Here is a 17,554-nt window from a genome sequence, read left to right on the forward strand (position 1 = left end):
TGCAACCAAACTAGGAAGCTCAAATGGGCCGCGAGCGCACACTGATTGGCTAATTGTCACGTTCACTCTAACATGTCCCACCCTTTATTAAAAGTCTGGATTTTAATTGGCCCATGTAGGAATTTCGATGAACAGGAAATTGTGCTGGGGCGAAATACTTCCCTCAGGGAATAAGTTTTCGCAGCTTTGTTCCGCACATAATTGTAAAAATATGCATTTGACAAGACGGTAATCCCATAAATGTGCGCGCCACACACAGTGGAAGGTAAACGTAAGATTAGTATTTCACACATATTTAATCGAAAATGTTATGCGCGGCGGTAAAAAAAAATCCCTAATTATATCAGGATCTATGTACTGTACTACTGCAGTAGTATTACTACTTCCTCTACTACGCAGTATTTCCATGTACTGCACTGCCTTTGTCTTCAGTGACTGTGTTTACAGTTTGTCGTTGAGCTCAACCTGAGGTGAGGTTCCTCTAAACTATCGCACAGTAAATATCACGTGTATTTGAACATGTTTTGAAATGCAGTTTGCATCACTCATTGGCTCCAGCAGCTGGAGGCTAGTAGGAGGTAGGAGGAGGGGGGATGAGACAGCGGGAGGGGGATGCAAGGTTGACTGCAAACCTTTTTTTGTCTCTCTGTTTTTGCATGGGGGAGTTTAAAACGAGCAGAGATTGTCGCTGAGTGAGTGAAAAAAAAAAGAAAAAAGTTTGGCTCCAACTTTGAGTTCGTCCTGTGCAGAAAAGCAGCAGCACTTGGTGTGTCAACGTGCTTTTTACTCTTCCCAGATTGTTCACCACCATGCCACCCAAGAGAGACGCAGGTGCGACTCCAGCACAGCCACCCATTAAGATGATAAAGATCGATAACGTTACAGATGCACAAGAGTTTGGCTGTCATTCAGGCGAGGATAAGTTCAGGCTCCATGAAGAGGCCGGCTACTCACCTTATCCCAACAATGACGTGAGAGTTCATTGTTTAATTGTCAGAATAAATAACTTGTGTATAATTTGGATTTTTTTTATGTGTTCTTTTTCGACTCTTGTGGCAGCTTGACACTATTGAATTTGATGAAGACAATGTTGCAAGCCCGGGAATCAGAACTGACACCATCAGCCTTCTCATGAAAATAGAGCAGCTGCAGGCACAACTGAAATACGAACGCAGATGCAGAATTTTGGCTGAGAGAGAGCTGAGGGAACTCAAAGGTGGGTGGGAAAAAATAACTAATCAATCAATCAATCAATCAGTTAATTTATATCCTTTAAAAATACTGTCAGACCACATTAATATTTATTGTAGCACACACATTACTCTAACAACTGGTTTAGATGCTGCAAGGACAAATCCGAATGAGTCATCCTGCATTTCTTTGTATTTTTCTTCCTGGGAGTTAGACCTTCTTGTAATTTTTTAAAAAGTGGAAGAGCAGGAAGCTCTTTCACCAAAGTTTTCTTTGGTCACTGGTTGCTTTTTCACTCATTCTCAGTTGAGGTCTTGTACTTGGCAATTCCAAGGAAATCCTTTGTCTTTGTTAATCCACTTAAGAGTGACCTATGAATCATTCAAGCATAAACAGTCACCCAAGTGAGGAGACGAATCAGTGTTTTGACTACACTTTCCAGACAACTTAGCAAAGAGTTCATTTTAAATTGTATCTTTGTTACTAGCAGCCTGTGGCGAAAAGCATGTAATTTGTTCTCATTTCTTTAGTTAAATGAACTGAATATGCTAAAGATAATTTATGTTGATGGGCATAAAATTGTATTTTTGCACCATCATGGTAATTCTCACAGAACTATTAGCTTAAAGGTTGGTACATCTCAACATGGTGGGAAGTGTGTCCTTATAGCACTTGTGGAGAATTTGTTCTGGATAAGCAGAGGACAAAATAAGTGTTAGTTAGAAAAATATCTACAGTATGTGAAAGTCATGTCCTTAATAATTAGATTTGAGTCAAACTTTTGGGAGCAGAAAAACAGCGAGGTACCATTTGGAAAATTTCTGATTGGCAACAGCTTCATTTTCTATACTGACAATGATTCCAAACACACAGTCATGGATTGGCCTTGACAGAGCAAATATTACTGAAACAGTGCGCGACAGGGAAAACGGAGAAAGGAACAAAAGGCAGCCAACATCCAAAGAAGAGCTTTGAGCTTCCTTCAAGAAGCCATGAGAACTTTTCCTGAAGATTACTTAAATGAGAAGAAAGCTGTTTTTGCCTTATACACTGTATTTCTATGTGTGTTTGCACATTTCAATAATTCATTGCAGCTGTTTTCCATTTTTCTAGCAAAATATAAAGAAATGAAGGGTACCTCAAGAGTTGTTGCTTAAGTACTGTACAGCAATTAACTGCTGCTACACACAGTCAAGTGCACAGTAGTTCAAGTCAAATTGACTAACATGACAGTTTTCTAGAGTGGTACATTCATTTAGCAAACCCAATTGTTACATTTTTTTTTCAACTTAAAACATTAACTTTTTAAACATTTGTCTATGTTTAAATTGAGCTACTTTAACTGCAATTAGTGCAAAACTTTTATAATTCTTTTAAGGGAATTTCTTAACAACAATGACAAGAACAGGACCTTATTAAAATTTAAATGTCAAATGTTGAGTATTCGTCTGTGTAACTGTCTAGTGCATTGATAACATGTGCGGAGGGAAAAATTGGATCCCGTCAGTCTTTTTAATTTTCTGTCTGAGTTTATGCTGTAAACATAAAATGAAATCATTTATCTGATGAATATCTTCACCATGTGTCGGATTTACTTCAGTGGTTTGTAACGTTTTTCAGAGATGAACACTCTCATGATGCAGATGAGGCACACGGCACATGAACTGCGGGTCACCCTGGATCATGTTCTCCACGGAGGCGAAGGAGCAGTTGCGCCACAAAACTCTGATGAGACTATCTCTTTCCTGACTGAGCCTGAGGCAGAAATGAGAGCGCTTCATAATATACCAGAGGTCAACGCTCCTGTGTGCTGTAGACTTTGTACTTTCTTTGTATAACTGAGTTGGCAGATTGATCAGTTCATTAACATTTTGTTATCTTAGAACAAGTTTTATGTCATTGGTGCTCATTTGAAATGTTCATTGTTTTTAAGCTCAGGCAGGCTAGCACTAATTTGTTATTTTATAAGTGGTTAATTTGGGATCAAACGCCAATGAAACGTAAAGTTTTTATAAAATATATTTCTTTTTCTTTGCAGGATGACCACAATTTCATCTATCTCTCAGAGAATCTTCGAGTGCCAAAAAATCTTTATGAGCGCATTGCAGAAATTGCAGACTACAAGAAGTACACTTCAGCCCTGCTCATGATACTTTTTGACAGAGAAACGCTGGCCACCCACTCTCTGCAGGGCCGTAGGAATACCTTTACGGGAGAGGATTGCCACAAGCCACAGCTCCCACCTGAGATTTTGAAAAGTTTAATCGGTAAATCAAGGAACATGAAGGATGCCTTAGAAACGTTAGCCTTTTTTTAAAAATGCTATATATGGTGATGGAAAAAAGCGTTGGCCCCCTTCCCGATTTCCTATTTTTTTGTATGTTTGTCACACTTTAACATTTCAGATCATCGAACAAATTTGAAAATCAGACAAATATAACACAATTAAACACAAAATGGAGTTTCTATATGAAGATTTTTATTATTAAGGGGAAAATAATCCAAAACTACATGGCCCTGTGTGAAAAAGTGATTGCCCCCTAAAACTACTAACTGGTTGATGCCGCCCTTAGCAGCAACAACTACAATCAAGCATTAGCGATAACTGGCAAAGAATCTTAATGAAAATAATAATAATACAAATATTAATATTAATAATGATAACAATAATACCTTTTATTTATAGGTGTCTTTAAATACCCTTATGGCCACCTTACATTAGTGCAGCAAAATAAAAACACAACAAACACCAGACTGAGACCAAGTTATAATGAAGGGTAGCAGTTCTGAAAAGATGGGTTTAAAAGTAGAAAGAGAGTTTTACAGCACTGTGGAGGAATTTTTGGCCCACTCATCTTTGCAGAATTGTTGTAATTTAATCACATTGGAGGGTAAATTTAACTGGGAAAGAAAAAGATAAAGTATATAAATTAAAGTTGAATATAAAAATAACTGTACAACAAAATACACAGTATAGAAATATATAAGAATGTATGAAGAAATATATATATATATATATATATATATATATACACAATAACAGCAGCTGTACAGGTATTAAATGAAAATGAAGAAATATAATGTCCAGTGTTGTGCAATCCACATTTGTAAGTGTCTTGTGCAGTGCAAATATGCTTAAAGTGATTTAGTGATGAAGTGATTCGATTAGATGACCACGCATCTAATCGAATTAGTGTAAACAAAGTCCAGAATGTCCAGTGTGTGTGTAAGAACCATATGTGTGGGTCAGTACTATGTGGTGGTGTGATTGAGAGACCGTATCGCTTGCGGGAAGATATTCAGGATTTTTTGTAGACAGCAGAATTCATGGTTCCATTTATCACAGCAAGTCTTCCAGGTCCTAAAGCAGCAAAACAGCCCCAGACCATCACACTGCCACCACTATATTTTACTGCCAGTATGATCCTTTTCTGAAATGAAAGATGAGATGAAGATGAAATGGGACACACGCTTCTAAAAATGTCAGCATTTGTTCTTGTCAGTCCACAGAGTATTTCCCCCAAATTCTTGAGGAACATCAAGATGTTTTCAGGCAAATATGAGACGAGTCTTTGTGTTTTTTTTGGTCAGCAGTGGTTTTCTCCTTGAACTCTCCCATGGATGGCATTTTTGCCCAGTCTCTTTATTATTGTTGAATCATGAACTCTGACCTTAACTGAGACATGTGAAGCTTGTGGTTCCGTAATGTTGTCCTGGATGAGTTATTGGTGTGCTCTTGAAGTAATCTTGGTAGGCCAGTCACTCCTGGGAAGCTTCACCACTGTTCCAAGTTTGGCTCTCACTCTGGTTCACTGGAGTCCCAAAGCCTTAGAAATGGCTTCGTAACCCTTTCCAGACTGATGAATATCTCTGACTTTGTTTCTCAAGTGATTTCTTGATTCAACAGGTCTGCCAGTGTTCAGGCCTGGGTGTCATTAGTAAAACACTTTCCAAAACAATGATTAACAAAACAATAATCATAGTAAATTTGTGATTTAACAAGAGGGGCCATTACTTTTTCACACAGGACCAGCTAGGTTTGGAGAACTGTTCTCCCTTAATGAATGAAATCATCATTTAAAAACTTGGGTTATCTTTGTCTAATATTAAAATTTGTTTGACGATCTGAAACATAGAGGTGTGACAAATATGCAAAACACTAGAAAATCAGGAAGAAGGCAAACACTTTTTCACACCACTGTACGTACTAATTTGATAACCAGAGGTTTCTGTTTCTTTCCTGCAGATCATGTGGCAGCCAAGTTCAGTGTTGACAGCAGCCAAATAAAAACCGCAATCCGCACAAAGTTGAACAATGAGGATAAATTATTGAAGAAGAGACTGGGGTTGGGTAAAACAGAAAACAGAGCTAATGCTGAGCAAAGCTTTTGCCAAGATGCCTCGCTTCTGCCCGACGACGGAGCAATGACAAGTGACTCTCAGTTATAGTCCTTCACCTCTGTCTTCATCCGTTGGTCACACGTATTTCATGACTGATAGAAATAGGTCACAGATTGCCTTTTTTTATCCACTATAGTTCATTCAGCATTAAAATCTAGTTCTTTATTTTTTAAGAATGATAAGTATTTATATTTTTACGTTGACAGCAGTTAATGTCTGTTAGATTGTTTTCACCTTGAGTGTCACATGGTGTCCACACCCAGACGTTCGATAGCGCTATAAACTGCCACATATGTAATCATTAATACTGTAAACAAGTGTTCTTATTTAGGGTTTCTCACTGTATTTAAGAGAGTGGTTATAAGTTAATAACCTTTTAAGCTAGAATCAGTCAGTCAGCTGACCTTTACACGTGTGAGTAGGACAGGGATCTCATTTTTGCCCTGTTGTTCATTCCAACTTGTGCATTGCAGGTAATTTTAAGGTATACTGTATGTGATAACTGTTTCAAAATGTTTGTCATGTGTTTTCTGTGCTTCACTCTAACAAACAATAAAGTTTTGCAGCTGATATTTTTTCAGTTATTTGAATCTTTCTTCCATCAGCACAGTAACCTACAGTATTGTTTCCTTCTCAGCCAACAGATGTCAGTACTGACCCCTGTTTCCCCTGTTGTAGTATTGATCTACTCCACTGAAAGGTGACTGTTACTTTAGTAAACAAAAAAAGAAAAGAAAGAAACTCAGTTAACTAAATTAAGGAAGTACTGTGTGTTAAATGGTAAATGAGCCATTACATTCAAGTAATACACCAGTGTCCTCGTTCTCTGGAGCTATGAAGAGAATAGAGGAGCAAGTGTAAGAACAAGAACAGGGTGTAACAGTCACAGCCACATACTGACTGACTGATGAAAGACAGTGTGTGTGGGACATGGTTAATGTCAGCGGGAGGCAGTTTGATGCAGTCATCTTCACTTGAAAGATGTGATTTGAACAACCAAAGGCTGGCTCCTCGCCCCCCCCCCCCTTTCCCCTCAGGCTAGCTGGGCTGCCTCAGTGGACTCACAGCACATCACCTCTCTCCGATACCCTCAGTCCTCCCAGGGGTCCTCTTTCAAGCCTCAAAAGCCTTTTTTTCCTGTTGGAAATCAGCTGTTTTCATGAGAAGTTGCAACACAGCAGGATAGTTCCCGGTGGACCATTATGCACCTGCAGCAACACCCGAGTACTGAATTTGATGCTTTTCAAAGTTTCTGAAATATCAGAGTGTTTTGGAAGATTTCTAGTTTACAAGAACTTTTTAAGGACCAAGTTTCAAAATGAAAGTGCTTTGATGTAAGTATATAGCTATTTGATTATATAACACTTTGATGCGAAAGAATATATATTATTCTATTTGTTTGGTTCATTGCTTAAAGTAAAATGCAAAGTAAAGTAAAGCATTTCACTTTCATATTTATTTCATTGATTTATTTTGTTCTATCAGATCAAATGACTGAGACGTTTGTGTAACACTTCCTGAAATTGTTAGAATTTGTTTAGCAGATTTCACTGACACTGCCTTAATGTTTTTTTTTCTTAAAGTTGAGGAAGTTTAACACGAAGTTGAGCCATTCCAGAAATAAAAAAAGTCTCTCAAATTATGTAATTCAGAAAAACTGGATAGATGATGCTAGTTAAGAATATAACTGTGCATCAATTCATAGGGTTAAAACCCACAAAGTCCAAGTACATTACAAGCTGATGAAATGTTGCCTTCTAGTGAATTTATTATATTATTAACCTAAACTTATGAACTTTCAGCATTTCAACATACTGTAGCACATGGATGGAGTTTTGCAGCTGCATGTTGAAGTGTCATTCATTTTGTATCAGAATGAGCTGAGTTAACAGTTATTGGAGACCTCATTTTTAAATCTAATTAAAATTGGTCAACACTTTCAGTTTCTTGCGTTAAGTTTGAACTCTTTAAAACCTCTGCGTATTTGTGCAATTCAAATTCACCAGAAAAGTCAGATAATGGAATAAATGCTCATCACTAACATTATGTAAGCTTAAATACATCAAAAATGGTTTTGGGCTTTTTTGGCTTTTAAAAAAGATTTATTTGAAAAAGCAAGAGGAGCGATAAAATCAGACAGAAGTATTAAACATAAATGTAAAATAACTACAAATGTTTTGGAGAATCAAATAAAGTGGAACTGAGTAGTGGCTAGAAAAGGTAAACCTGTTCAGAAGTCATTTGTGGACTGAAGAACATCACATGCTGGGCTGCAACTGGAACATGATGAGAACGAGGACAGCCTTACATAATGTGTATGAGAATGTACATGTACTAGTCCATCCTGGGGATAAATCTCAGTGCAAACGTGGCATGCCAATAGCTGTCCACCATAGAAGATTACAGCGGCAGAGAGTATCAGTGGATAACCAGTGGATAGAGAGCACATGTATTTAGGACACAGCGTCCTCCACAGCCTGAAACCTGATTATGATTATCAGAACAAGATAGTTAGATACATTTATGGGGAGACACATGAAGGGCAGCACAGACGTGAAAGTAAATGTAAACGCATTAATGTTACATTTGTTACATTGTTTTATATACTATTTCTAGATTGCTCGGTGATTAGGGGTCAGGCGTGTTCTGGTTTAAGGTCTCCTCTTTGATGGTATGGTGAAGGGTGACACTGAACACATACTAATCAATGCAGGCAGTTCACTGCAGCTGGGCTAAAACAAGCGCACTCATTATCTTTCATTTCTAAAGGATGGGGATGGATGGAGGAGAAACACAGTGTCCTCCATGAATTATTCCCATTGATCATGTTTCTCCCTCACTATAGAGACAAAATGTCTTAAACAGCCTAACTAATAAGGTGAACGTCTGTGTGTTTTGATGAAGGTTGTAATGAGTACTCCTGGATGTTTGTATTTATATATCACACTGCAGAGTATGTCAGATACAGTTAGTGTGATGAGTTGTGATCAATTTGACAATAAATGTAATATTGTACGTTAAAAACTGTTGTATGTAATGCCTTCTGTGGCTCTGAATGTGATTTTTTAAATGGCTAATGCCGTTGTTGTGATGTCATTAGGGTTATCTCAACTCATGCCTTGAGACTACATATGACTTTAGGAATGCAGGTTTAAAGTTGGAAATATGTTTAGAATTTATCATTCAGAAATGATCTAATAGGTATTAAATAACCCCCTTAACAGTGCTTTGTGGAACTTATAGCGTGTATTGTTAACATTCTTTGTCCTTACTGTAATCAATATAGCTACTTGTGAAAAGGCCCGTTCCTATCAAAGAACCTGCAAACAATTATCACCCAGCTGCAGGCTATCTGAGCTCTGGAGAGCATTTTAAAGATTTTCAGTCTAAAGCTGTTCTGTTTTAGTTTGCCCTCAATTACCATCGTCATTTTAAGCTAAAGCAGGTAACTGTTTGAGACAAATTACAAAGGGCTCAGTGCAGATAAAATGAGCAACTACTGGGTGAATACAGACGAGGATTTAGCAAAACTTATTGGTAAGTAGCTCTTTATTAGAAATTGTTTCCATTGCGCAAAAGTAAAGCCATCTGATGCAAATGAAAAGATGCAAAATTTGCCATTGATATATTTATCATTTTCTTCATTTTGTCTTTACAGAAGTGAGGTGTATTTCTTTTGATGTCTGAAGAACTTTTTAGCCTCATCGCTTAACAATGGGAGACACTGGAATACAGATCTTAACTCGTTCTTTATTATGAATCATGGAAGAGAACAGTTCATTTGTGACTGAGTACAATGAAAGCACCGCCGCTTGGCCAATAGAGCCTTCTGCACCCAGCAGACACTTAGGAAATGTTGCCAGCCCACAAACACGTCTCAAGGACCTCATGGGATTATTTTTCATGGTGACCCTAAATGTTCTGGCACTTCTGGCCAACACTGCTGTTCTTGTGGTTGTCATCAAAGCCCCTCATCTCAGGAAATTTGTATTTTTGTGCCATCTTTGTGCAGTGGATCTTCTGTGTGCCATCTTGATCATGCCACTTGGCATTGTGTCCAGCTCGGGGTACTTTGCTGGTGTGGTGTTCACTGTGCTGCAGTGCCAGATCTATGTCTTCCTCAATGTAATCCTCATAGCAGCCTCCATCTTCACCATCACAGCTATTAGCGTGGAGCGTTATTACTACATTGTTCACCCCATGCGATATGAGGTCAAGATGACGCTGAAGCTGACTGCAGCTGTGATGGTGATAGTATGGGTCGCTTCTGCAGGGCTGGGATTGTCTACTGTGTTTGGATGGCCATCTTATGGCAGCCTGACCTCCGTCAGTGCAGCACACTGCTCGCTGTACTGGAGCAACAGTGACCACAGGCGTATTTTCTCTGTGCTCTTCAGTGTCACCTGTTTCTGTCTGCCAGCAGTTGTGATTTTTGCTGTCTACTGTAATATCTACAAAGTGGCCCGTGTGGCTGCCCGGCAACATGGACCTCTGCCCTCCTGGACAAACAGTCAACTGAAGCATCGCTCTGACTCAATAAACAGTCAGACTACCATCATTACAACTCGCAATGCCCCACGCAGGATTACCCGAGACCGGCCTTTCGGGGGTGGTAAGGCTGCTCTTACTCTGGTGGTCATTGTTGGGCAGTTTCTAATCTGCTGGCTGCCTTATTTTGCCTTCCACCTTCATTTGATACTTGATGCAACACCCCAGATCCCCGATGACCTGGAGGAAACTGTCACCTGGCTGGCATATTCGTCATTTGCTATTAACCCTTTTTTCTATGGGCTTCTAAATCGACAGATTAGGGAAGAGCTTTGTAAACTAAGGCGCTGCTACTCGACTCGGCCAATGGAATTGCCAGCGTCCAGCCAGGAGGGCTCAGGTCATGAGAACTTCTTGCAGTTTCTCAACAGGACCAGCTGCAGTTTAGAGACACGTCCAAGCTTTGCTACTCCCAGTTCTGGAGGCACTCTGGATTATACTGGGCAGACTGGTTTCAAGATACCAGGACAGATTCCAGAGGAGTTCAGTTAGATTATGCTCTACTGTACCTCAGTGTTATGCCACAAATAATTGAAAGTTTGGGGGATTAAGTTATTTAAAGATCATATGCAATATGACAAGCAAATTTTTGCACACAGTAATAATAAGTGAGAGACAGCATACAGAAAAAAAACTGTTTTTGTCTTTGAATCGTTTCTATAAAAATTCAAAGAAGTACTAAATGGACTTTTAAAAAAAGCATTGTTACTGTGGTAAAACAAGCCTTAACGAGTCCTTAAAGATCACTTTAATTTTATTAGCTAGCCTAAAGAAAAGTTACTCTTCATCTACAATCAATAGTTCTGTTTTATGAAAATTAATCAACACACGTAATTATTACACAATCAAATGTTGTCCTATTGTATTTATGTTCCAGGAATTTATGTAAATGTTATTTATTATACACAAACAGGAAGAAATATTTGTTTTGTTCAAGGATATTTTATTTCTTATCAATTTAAATGTGAAAATAAATTTCTGGCATTTTAATAATGTTGATAAACAATGTTTGTACATTAGAAATAAGTATGAGATTTATATAAAACCTTTTTATAGCATGTTGGTCTAAAATCTGATCTACTTTTTTCTCTGGTGAAAGATGTTCGGATTATATACAGTTATGTCAACTGCATGTCTTCATTTCTTCTTCATCTTTTGTATTCTGTTAACATTAACTAATATACCACATAGTTTATTAATCTTACAGAAACAGCCTTTAAGAGTGCACTGGGGCTGCTAGGCTGTTGTGACCATGATTCAACAGCCAACCCAAGTCCAACCCAATTGTTAAGGTTTGCTTGAGTTTACTTTCTGTAAGAGATAACTAATACGTGCCTAAAGACACTCATTTGCCCAATTTCTGTTCGACATTTTGTCTCAGGACAGACATTGTGGGTTTGAATTTATGGTTTCTGACCTCCGCGCCCTCACTGTGCCCACTTATGAAAGCACTGTAAGTAAAACTGAGCCCAGTTAAAACATCATTATATAAGCAGAAAATGCCATTTCATAATAGATGAAGTGGTTGTCTCTAATACCATGTAATATGAGTACATGAGCAGATTAACAGCAAAGAATTTGTATGTTTCTGTATTTACTTACAATCAGCTTGGCAATTGACTTCTGGTGTATGAAGTTATTCTTATTAAACTTTGATGTTTATTTATTCAGATAAATCATTAGAGACAGTTTAATGTTTCTGATGATTTGTGTGTTGTGAATATTTTGAGGCTATGCACAGCTTTCCCACAGAGATTAGACTTTTGGGATAACATCAGGCAGGCATGCTTATGTGGACAAATGAAAAGATAAACCAGTAAGCCAATAAATTAAATACATGGTGATTTGCAGAGATCTTAAAGAGAGAAATAACAATTGGAAGAGTGACAACTGCATACTGAAGGGCAGCAGAACAGATAAATCCTCAACACACACAATACACAAAATGTAATAAGACACATGCACACACACACATGCACGCACGCACGCATACACACAGTAACTGAAATCCAGTTTATAGACATCTGGATATGTTAAAAATGAGATAACGCTGCCTTTTTATGGTGTCTGGCTATAAACACGCTCAAGTAAGTGCTGCGGAGTGTTAGTCTCTGATAACATTGGTGTTGTTTTCATCATGTGTGTGTTTGTGTATGTGTGTACATGTTTAGACATCTTTGTGAGGACAGAAAATTGGCATGCTACTATACTTGCGGGGACCAACAGTCACTTATGGGAACAAAATGCCCATCCCCACAAGTTTGAAGGCATTTTTGAGGCTCAAATGTGGTTTTAGTTACAATTAGGTTATGGTTACGTTTAGGCTAAGGGTCAGGGCTAGGCAATCGTTTTTGAAGGTTAGAGTTAGGGTAGGCAGCTAGGGAAAGTATTATCTCAATTAGATGTGCTCACTAAGATATGTGTGCGTGTGTGTATAATTAACAAAATGCAATGACTTTCAAAACATTTAGATCCCTACATTTATTGGAAAATACAGTATAAAGATAAAAAGACAAGAGGCAAAGCTGGATGTGGCAGAGTTGCTAAGATTTTTGTGATCAGGATGGACAGCATTAGAAGTGAGTATATCTGAGAGACACCTCAGCTTGAGTCTTTTGGAGATGAAGTTAAAGAGACAAGGCTGAAATGGTTTGGACATGCGCAGAAGAGGGACAGAATATACTGCACAAGGGCTGTTAACTATGGAGGTGTCAGACAAGAAGAAAAGAAGAAGACCACAGAGGAGCTTTATGGGTGCAGTGGAGGAGGGCATGCAGATTGTTGCCCTGACAGAAAACTATGCAAAGAACAGGGTGAGATAGAAGCAGATGATCCAATTTGGTGACCCATGATGTGAGCAACTTAAAGAAGAACGTGAAGAAGCAAAAAGATAAGTGATGATAAAATGCTGCTGATTGATGAAAGAAAAATAAAATACATTTTGAACTTGATACCAGAAACACATTTCAGAATGAAAAAGAGCTTAAAAATGCTTAAAAATCTATTAAAGAGTGTGTGGGATAAATAGTTCAATGTGAAATTGCAAAGGATTTGAGGATTTATAGTTCATCCCATCATTAAAGGATTTACAGAATCCAGAGAAATGAATACACACAGGACAAGCTAGATAACCAATATTGAATGTTTGTGACCTTTGGCCCTTATGTCACACTTCATAAAATCCTATGACGAGACACGTCTGGTCTCAGGAACCGTTGGTAATAAAGGTTGTTCAGGTGAGCTTTCATTGAAAGTCCACAAAGGAAAGAGACGACTGGACAAAGAGGAACAAAGGACTATTGGATCTTAAAAAGCTCCCTTATCCATCAGGAGTTACCACAGCAGATCCACATGTTTGATATAGAATTAGATTTTAGTGTCTTGGGTTTTTTTTTTTTTAATGATGCCCCTCCTGCCACAGCCCGACTTTGTGTACTCTCTCAGAATTGAACAGGCTTCACTTGTTAGGAAAATGTGCAAACCACGACAGTGTTTGTGTGCTACAAAGTAACACATCGCTTTGTATTAGATATAATAATGTTTTAAGTAATAATTTGTAATGTGTTAAATAATACATTACAAAGTATCACATTACATTGTAGTGCATTAGGTCATCACATTACATTTTTCACTAAGACATTACGGTAATGCATTACTGTAATCAATTCAGTAATCACATTACATTTGAAATAAAATTACTTGCATTACAAAGTTGTCTGGCTGGCAGTTATCTGCATGCTGGGTAAATACAGTTCCACCCAGCATGGATTTCTGCACTTGCACTATGCAGGAGGAGGAAAATCACAGAGTGACACTGCCATACTGCTTAACAATTAAATAACATTTAATATGTAATACATTACTGTACTGAATAGTAAGTATGGTGAAAAGACTTAAAATTCTTCCCTGTCTATACCCGGTGCTGTTTGTTTGCTGAAAGGCCTGCTTTGGTGTTTCACAAAAGGATGAATGATGCTCTGACATAATAATGGGAGAATCACTTCAGAAGAATCAAAAGGAGAAGGTTTGATTGATGGTGCTGTCAGATGGTGCGAAACAAATTATTTTGCCAGAACTTCCCCTTATACAGTAACAGCATTTTCCCAGAGTTTCCTCAGAAGTGCATACAAACTAACACAACAGGTATTTAACCTTGTTTGCAGTGCTCACAGAGCATAACCTCCTGCCCAGTTTATTCACAATCGATAGAATAATTACTGTCCAAAAAGCAGGAAAGAATGTAAAACAAACAAAGCTATTGATAAACTTGACTGACTTATAGAAAGCCACATTAAACACTCAATAAATTGTTTTTTTGTTGTTTTTTTGTAATATAATTTAAAAAGAGAAAAAAGTAAATGGATTCAAAATTCAGATTATTCTGACATTTAAAATGGCAATTTCTTTCCTTCATTTCATTTCCATTTCTGCTCTGCATTTCCTTTTTGAACTGGCTTTAATGAGTCATTTCACTTTTTGCTTTTACCCTCTCCATTTAGCCTCTCAAACCAAAGGAACACAGATTAGCTGTGTGATAGGATGTAAGGAGTTCTGCAAATTGGCTGCAAATTGACACATCTGGTCAAATTATGCAAAATAAAATAATTCACTCAGATAATCCTGCTTAGAGAGCAGCAGCAAGAGAAACAGTGCTTCACTGACATGAAGTCCTCTTGGCATAATGTAGATGGTTAGGAACCAGCTGTTTTTCATGGAACTAGTTCTGTCTAATCTACTATATTTGAACCAGTGTTGCCAAATGCTTTATCTTCATATATATATATATATATATATATATATATATATATATATATATATATATATATATATATACCGTGCTGCCTTATATATATATATATATATATATATATATATATATATATATATATATTTATATATTTGTTTATATATATATATATATATATATATATATATATATATATATATATATATATATATATATATATATATATATATATATATATATATATATATATATATATATATATATATATATATATATATATATATATATATATATATATATATATATATATATATATATATATATATATATATATATATATATATATATAAGGCAGCACGGTGGCACGGTGGTTAGCACTGTTGCCGCACAGCAAGAAGGTCCTGAGTTCAATTCCAACATCAGGCCGGGGTCTTTCTGTGTGGAGTTTGCATGTTCTCCCCGTGTTTGCGTGGGTTCCCTCCGGGTACTCCGGCTTCCTCCCACCGTCCAAAGACATGCAGCTTGTGGGGATAGGTTAATTGGATAATCCAAATTGCCACTAGGTGTGAATGTGCAAATGAATGTGAGTGTGAATGGTTGTCTGTCCCTGTGTGTTAGCCCTGCGACAGACTGGCGACCTGTCCAGGGTGTACCCTGCCTCTCGCCCTATGACAGCTGGGATAGGCTCCAGTGCCCCCCGCGACCCTGAAAAGGATAAGCGGAAGCGAATGGATGGATGGATGGATGGATATATATATATATATATATATATATATATAGATAGATAGATATATATAGCCCCCCTGGGACCCCAAACTGAATAAACAGAAAAGAACTGGATGGATGGATATTTTAAGCTTTTCTGTTATATAGTCATGCCAAGTGTTGGGGATGCCGGTGCTTTGTATCAGAGCTGCTTTGCTGACCTGCAGATGTTCATACATGATACTGTGGGAATCATGACATAACGGTCAGTCTGACCTATTGTGCTGAAAACAGCTGGACCGGCAGGTGCTGAGGAGAAACACTGTCTGACATCTCTTGCGCCCCACATGCTACTGCTGGCAGAAAAGGATCTGAGCTTTATCTGGCATTAAAATATTAGATTATTTAAAGCAAACATAGTATTTCTCCACTCAGTGACATGAATTTCTTTATTGTGTGTTTTCCTCTATTTTAGTCTATAAGGGAAAATGTGATAATGCAGCATTCTTCCACATTATATTTGCTTTTACAAGTTCTTGGACACAACATGCATGATCACATTTGATATAAGTTGTGACAAAATAGTACTGGCTGTCTTTGTTTTTCCTACTAGTCTGAAGTAGGTGGACATCAGTTAAAAAGAGGATTTCACGTAATTCCACATGCCAGCTGGGATTTAGCAAAATTTGACTCAGAATGTAATGACAGTTGCCTGGCTGTGTGAGTATGTTCCTGGGTCACTCTGGACCAAATCTGATCAAACCATGTCTACACAGTCCTCATAAACAGGAAACAGGAAGCTAAAAAATCAACACCATCAGAGATGAGGTGATGGTTCACGTGGTCCTCTGCAGTGAAGTCTTCATGAAATCTGCACCTGACTATGGGGGCTGGGCCCTCTGACGCTTCACTTCATTTAGAAAGATGAATAAAAGAAAGTCCAAAAGAGCATTTGATTTGCTGCTCTGTATCAGAGCTGTGACTGCCATTATGCCCCACTATGAACGAATGAACTCATAAATGGAGGCTAGTGTGCTGCTCTACGTGTGTTGCAAAGCAATATTATCGTCCTTGAACCCTTAAACCCTCATAATAATAAAATCTGAAAATAACCTTTTCTCCCAAAACTTTCTTTCTCTTTTTTTAGCTTTAAATTTACCTATTTGAAAATACCTAAACTGTGACACCATTTCTTTACAGTGTTTTGTACTCCATGCAATTTATATAAAAAGAAAGTAAGTAGTGTAATTTGTTATATAAAAAGTATAAATCATGTTCCAACTATTACATACAAGTTTATTAAAAAATATGTTTCAGTAAACATGACAAAGACAGTACTGCTCCCAATTATTTGTTTATTAGCTGAAGCTTATCTTATCTTGCAAGCCCTCAGAATTGTAGTCTTGGGGTAAGAATAGCATTATTCAGTGAGTTGGGATATTCGTGTTTCTTTTTCTATCTTTCCCTCATGGTTGCTTCTCCCCTCTCTCCCTATCTGGCTGCTCCACACATGCACTCACCGTCTGACCTCACCTGTGAAGCCGGAAACAAACAAACCCCATCTGGTGAAGTGTGCAGTCCATTAGCATACCATTGTCTCCTGCACCAACACAGGAAATTCACTGTCATCCATACACTGTGTTCTCTCTCTATCTCCATCCAGCAGGCAGAAATTATCATTACCATGGAGACCGTCCAGTGCTCATCACAGAGTAGAGCACTTATCCCCAACTCTGAACAAATGTACAGTTTGTTACATACTCAATAGCAGGTTGCTACGTAGCGCCATGTTCATTCAGTCTTTCAGATCAGGCTTGGCTTTGTTTTTTCCATTTTATTTGTTTCTTTAAACTGTTTTTCAGGATTAAAAAGAGCAAAACTTTTTAATGCATTACTCTTAATATTGATCAAGATATGATTACTCAATTTTTGTGTGCTTTTTTTTTTTTTGTTTGGACATAA

At 37.7% G+C, this 17,554-nt stretch overlaps 2 protein-coding genes across 3 annotated transcripts; both read left to right on the plus strand.

Moving 5' to 3' along the window:
• The first annotated feature begins 207 nt into the window (after positions 1–207).
• LOC102789169 (uncharacterized) lies at positions 208–6,156 on the plus strand. 2 transcript variants are annotated; one of them, XM_006783127.3, is made up of 6 exons: positions 208–470; positions 797–971; positions 1,060–1,216; positions 2,812–2,984; positions 3,230–3,458; positions 5,438–6,156. In XM_006783127.3, exons 2-6 carry the CDS (start codon positions 810–812, stop codon positions 5,638–5,640), a joined length of 924 nt encoding a protein of 307 aa, XP_006783190.2. In that variant the 5' UTR covers positions 208–470; positions 797–809; the 3' UTR covers positions 5,641–6,156. The 2 variants fall into 2 exon arrangements, with proteins under 2 accessions (XP_006783190.2, XP_006783191.1); XM_006783128.2 differs by having other exon boundaries at positions 797–912.
• A 3,144-nt stretch (positions 6,157–9,300) lies between these two features.
• On the plus strand, positions 9,301–10,632 carry si:ch211-213o11.11 (putative G protein-coupled receptor). Its single transcript, XM_006783126.2, has one exon. The coding sequence runs from the start codon at positions 9,355–9,357 to the stop codon at positions 10,630–10,632; it is 1,278 nt and encodes a 425-aa protein (XP_006783189.1). The 5' UTR covers positions 9,301–9,354.
• The last annotated feature ends 6,922 nt before the right edge of the window (positions 10,633–17,554 follow it).

This window comes from Neolamprologus brichardi, chromosome 5 (assembly GCF_056152115.1).
Source record: "Neolamprologus brichardi isolate AB-2024 chromosome 5, ASM5615211v1, whole genome shotgun sequence".
Lineage (NCBI taxonomy): Eukaryota > Metazoa > Chordata > Actinopteri > Cichliformes > Cichlidae > Neolamprologus > Neolamprologus brichardi.

Coding starts and splice junctions, on each gene's coding strand:
- si:ch211-213o11.11 (XM_006783126.2), top strand. CDS start 9,355: ATGGAAGAGAACAGTTCATTTGTGACTGAGTACAATGAAAGCACCGCC.
- LOC102789169 (XM_006783127.3), top strand. CDS start 810: ATGCCACCCAAGAGAGACGCAGGTGCGACTCCAGCACAGCCACCCATT. Junction 972..1,059: donor CACCTTATCCCAACAATGAC/GTGAGAGTTCAT, acceptor CTCTTGTGGCAG/CTTGACACTATTGAATTTGA. Junction 3,459..5,437: donor GATTTTGAAAAGTTTAATCG/GTAAATCAAGGA, acceptor TCTTTCCTGCAG/ATCATGTGGCAGCCAAGTTC.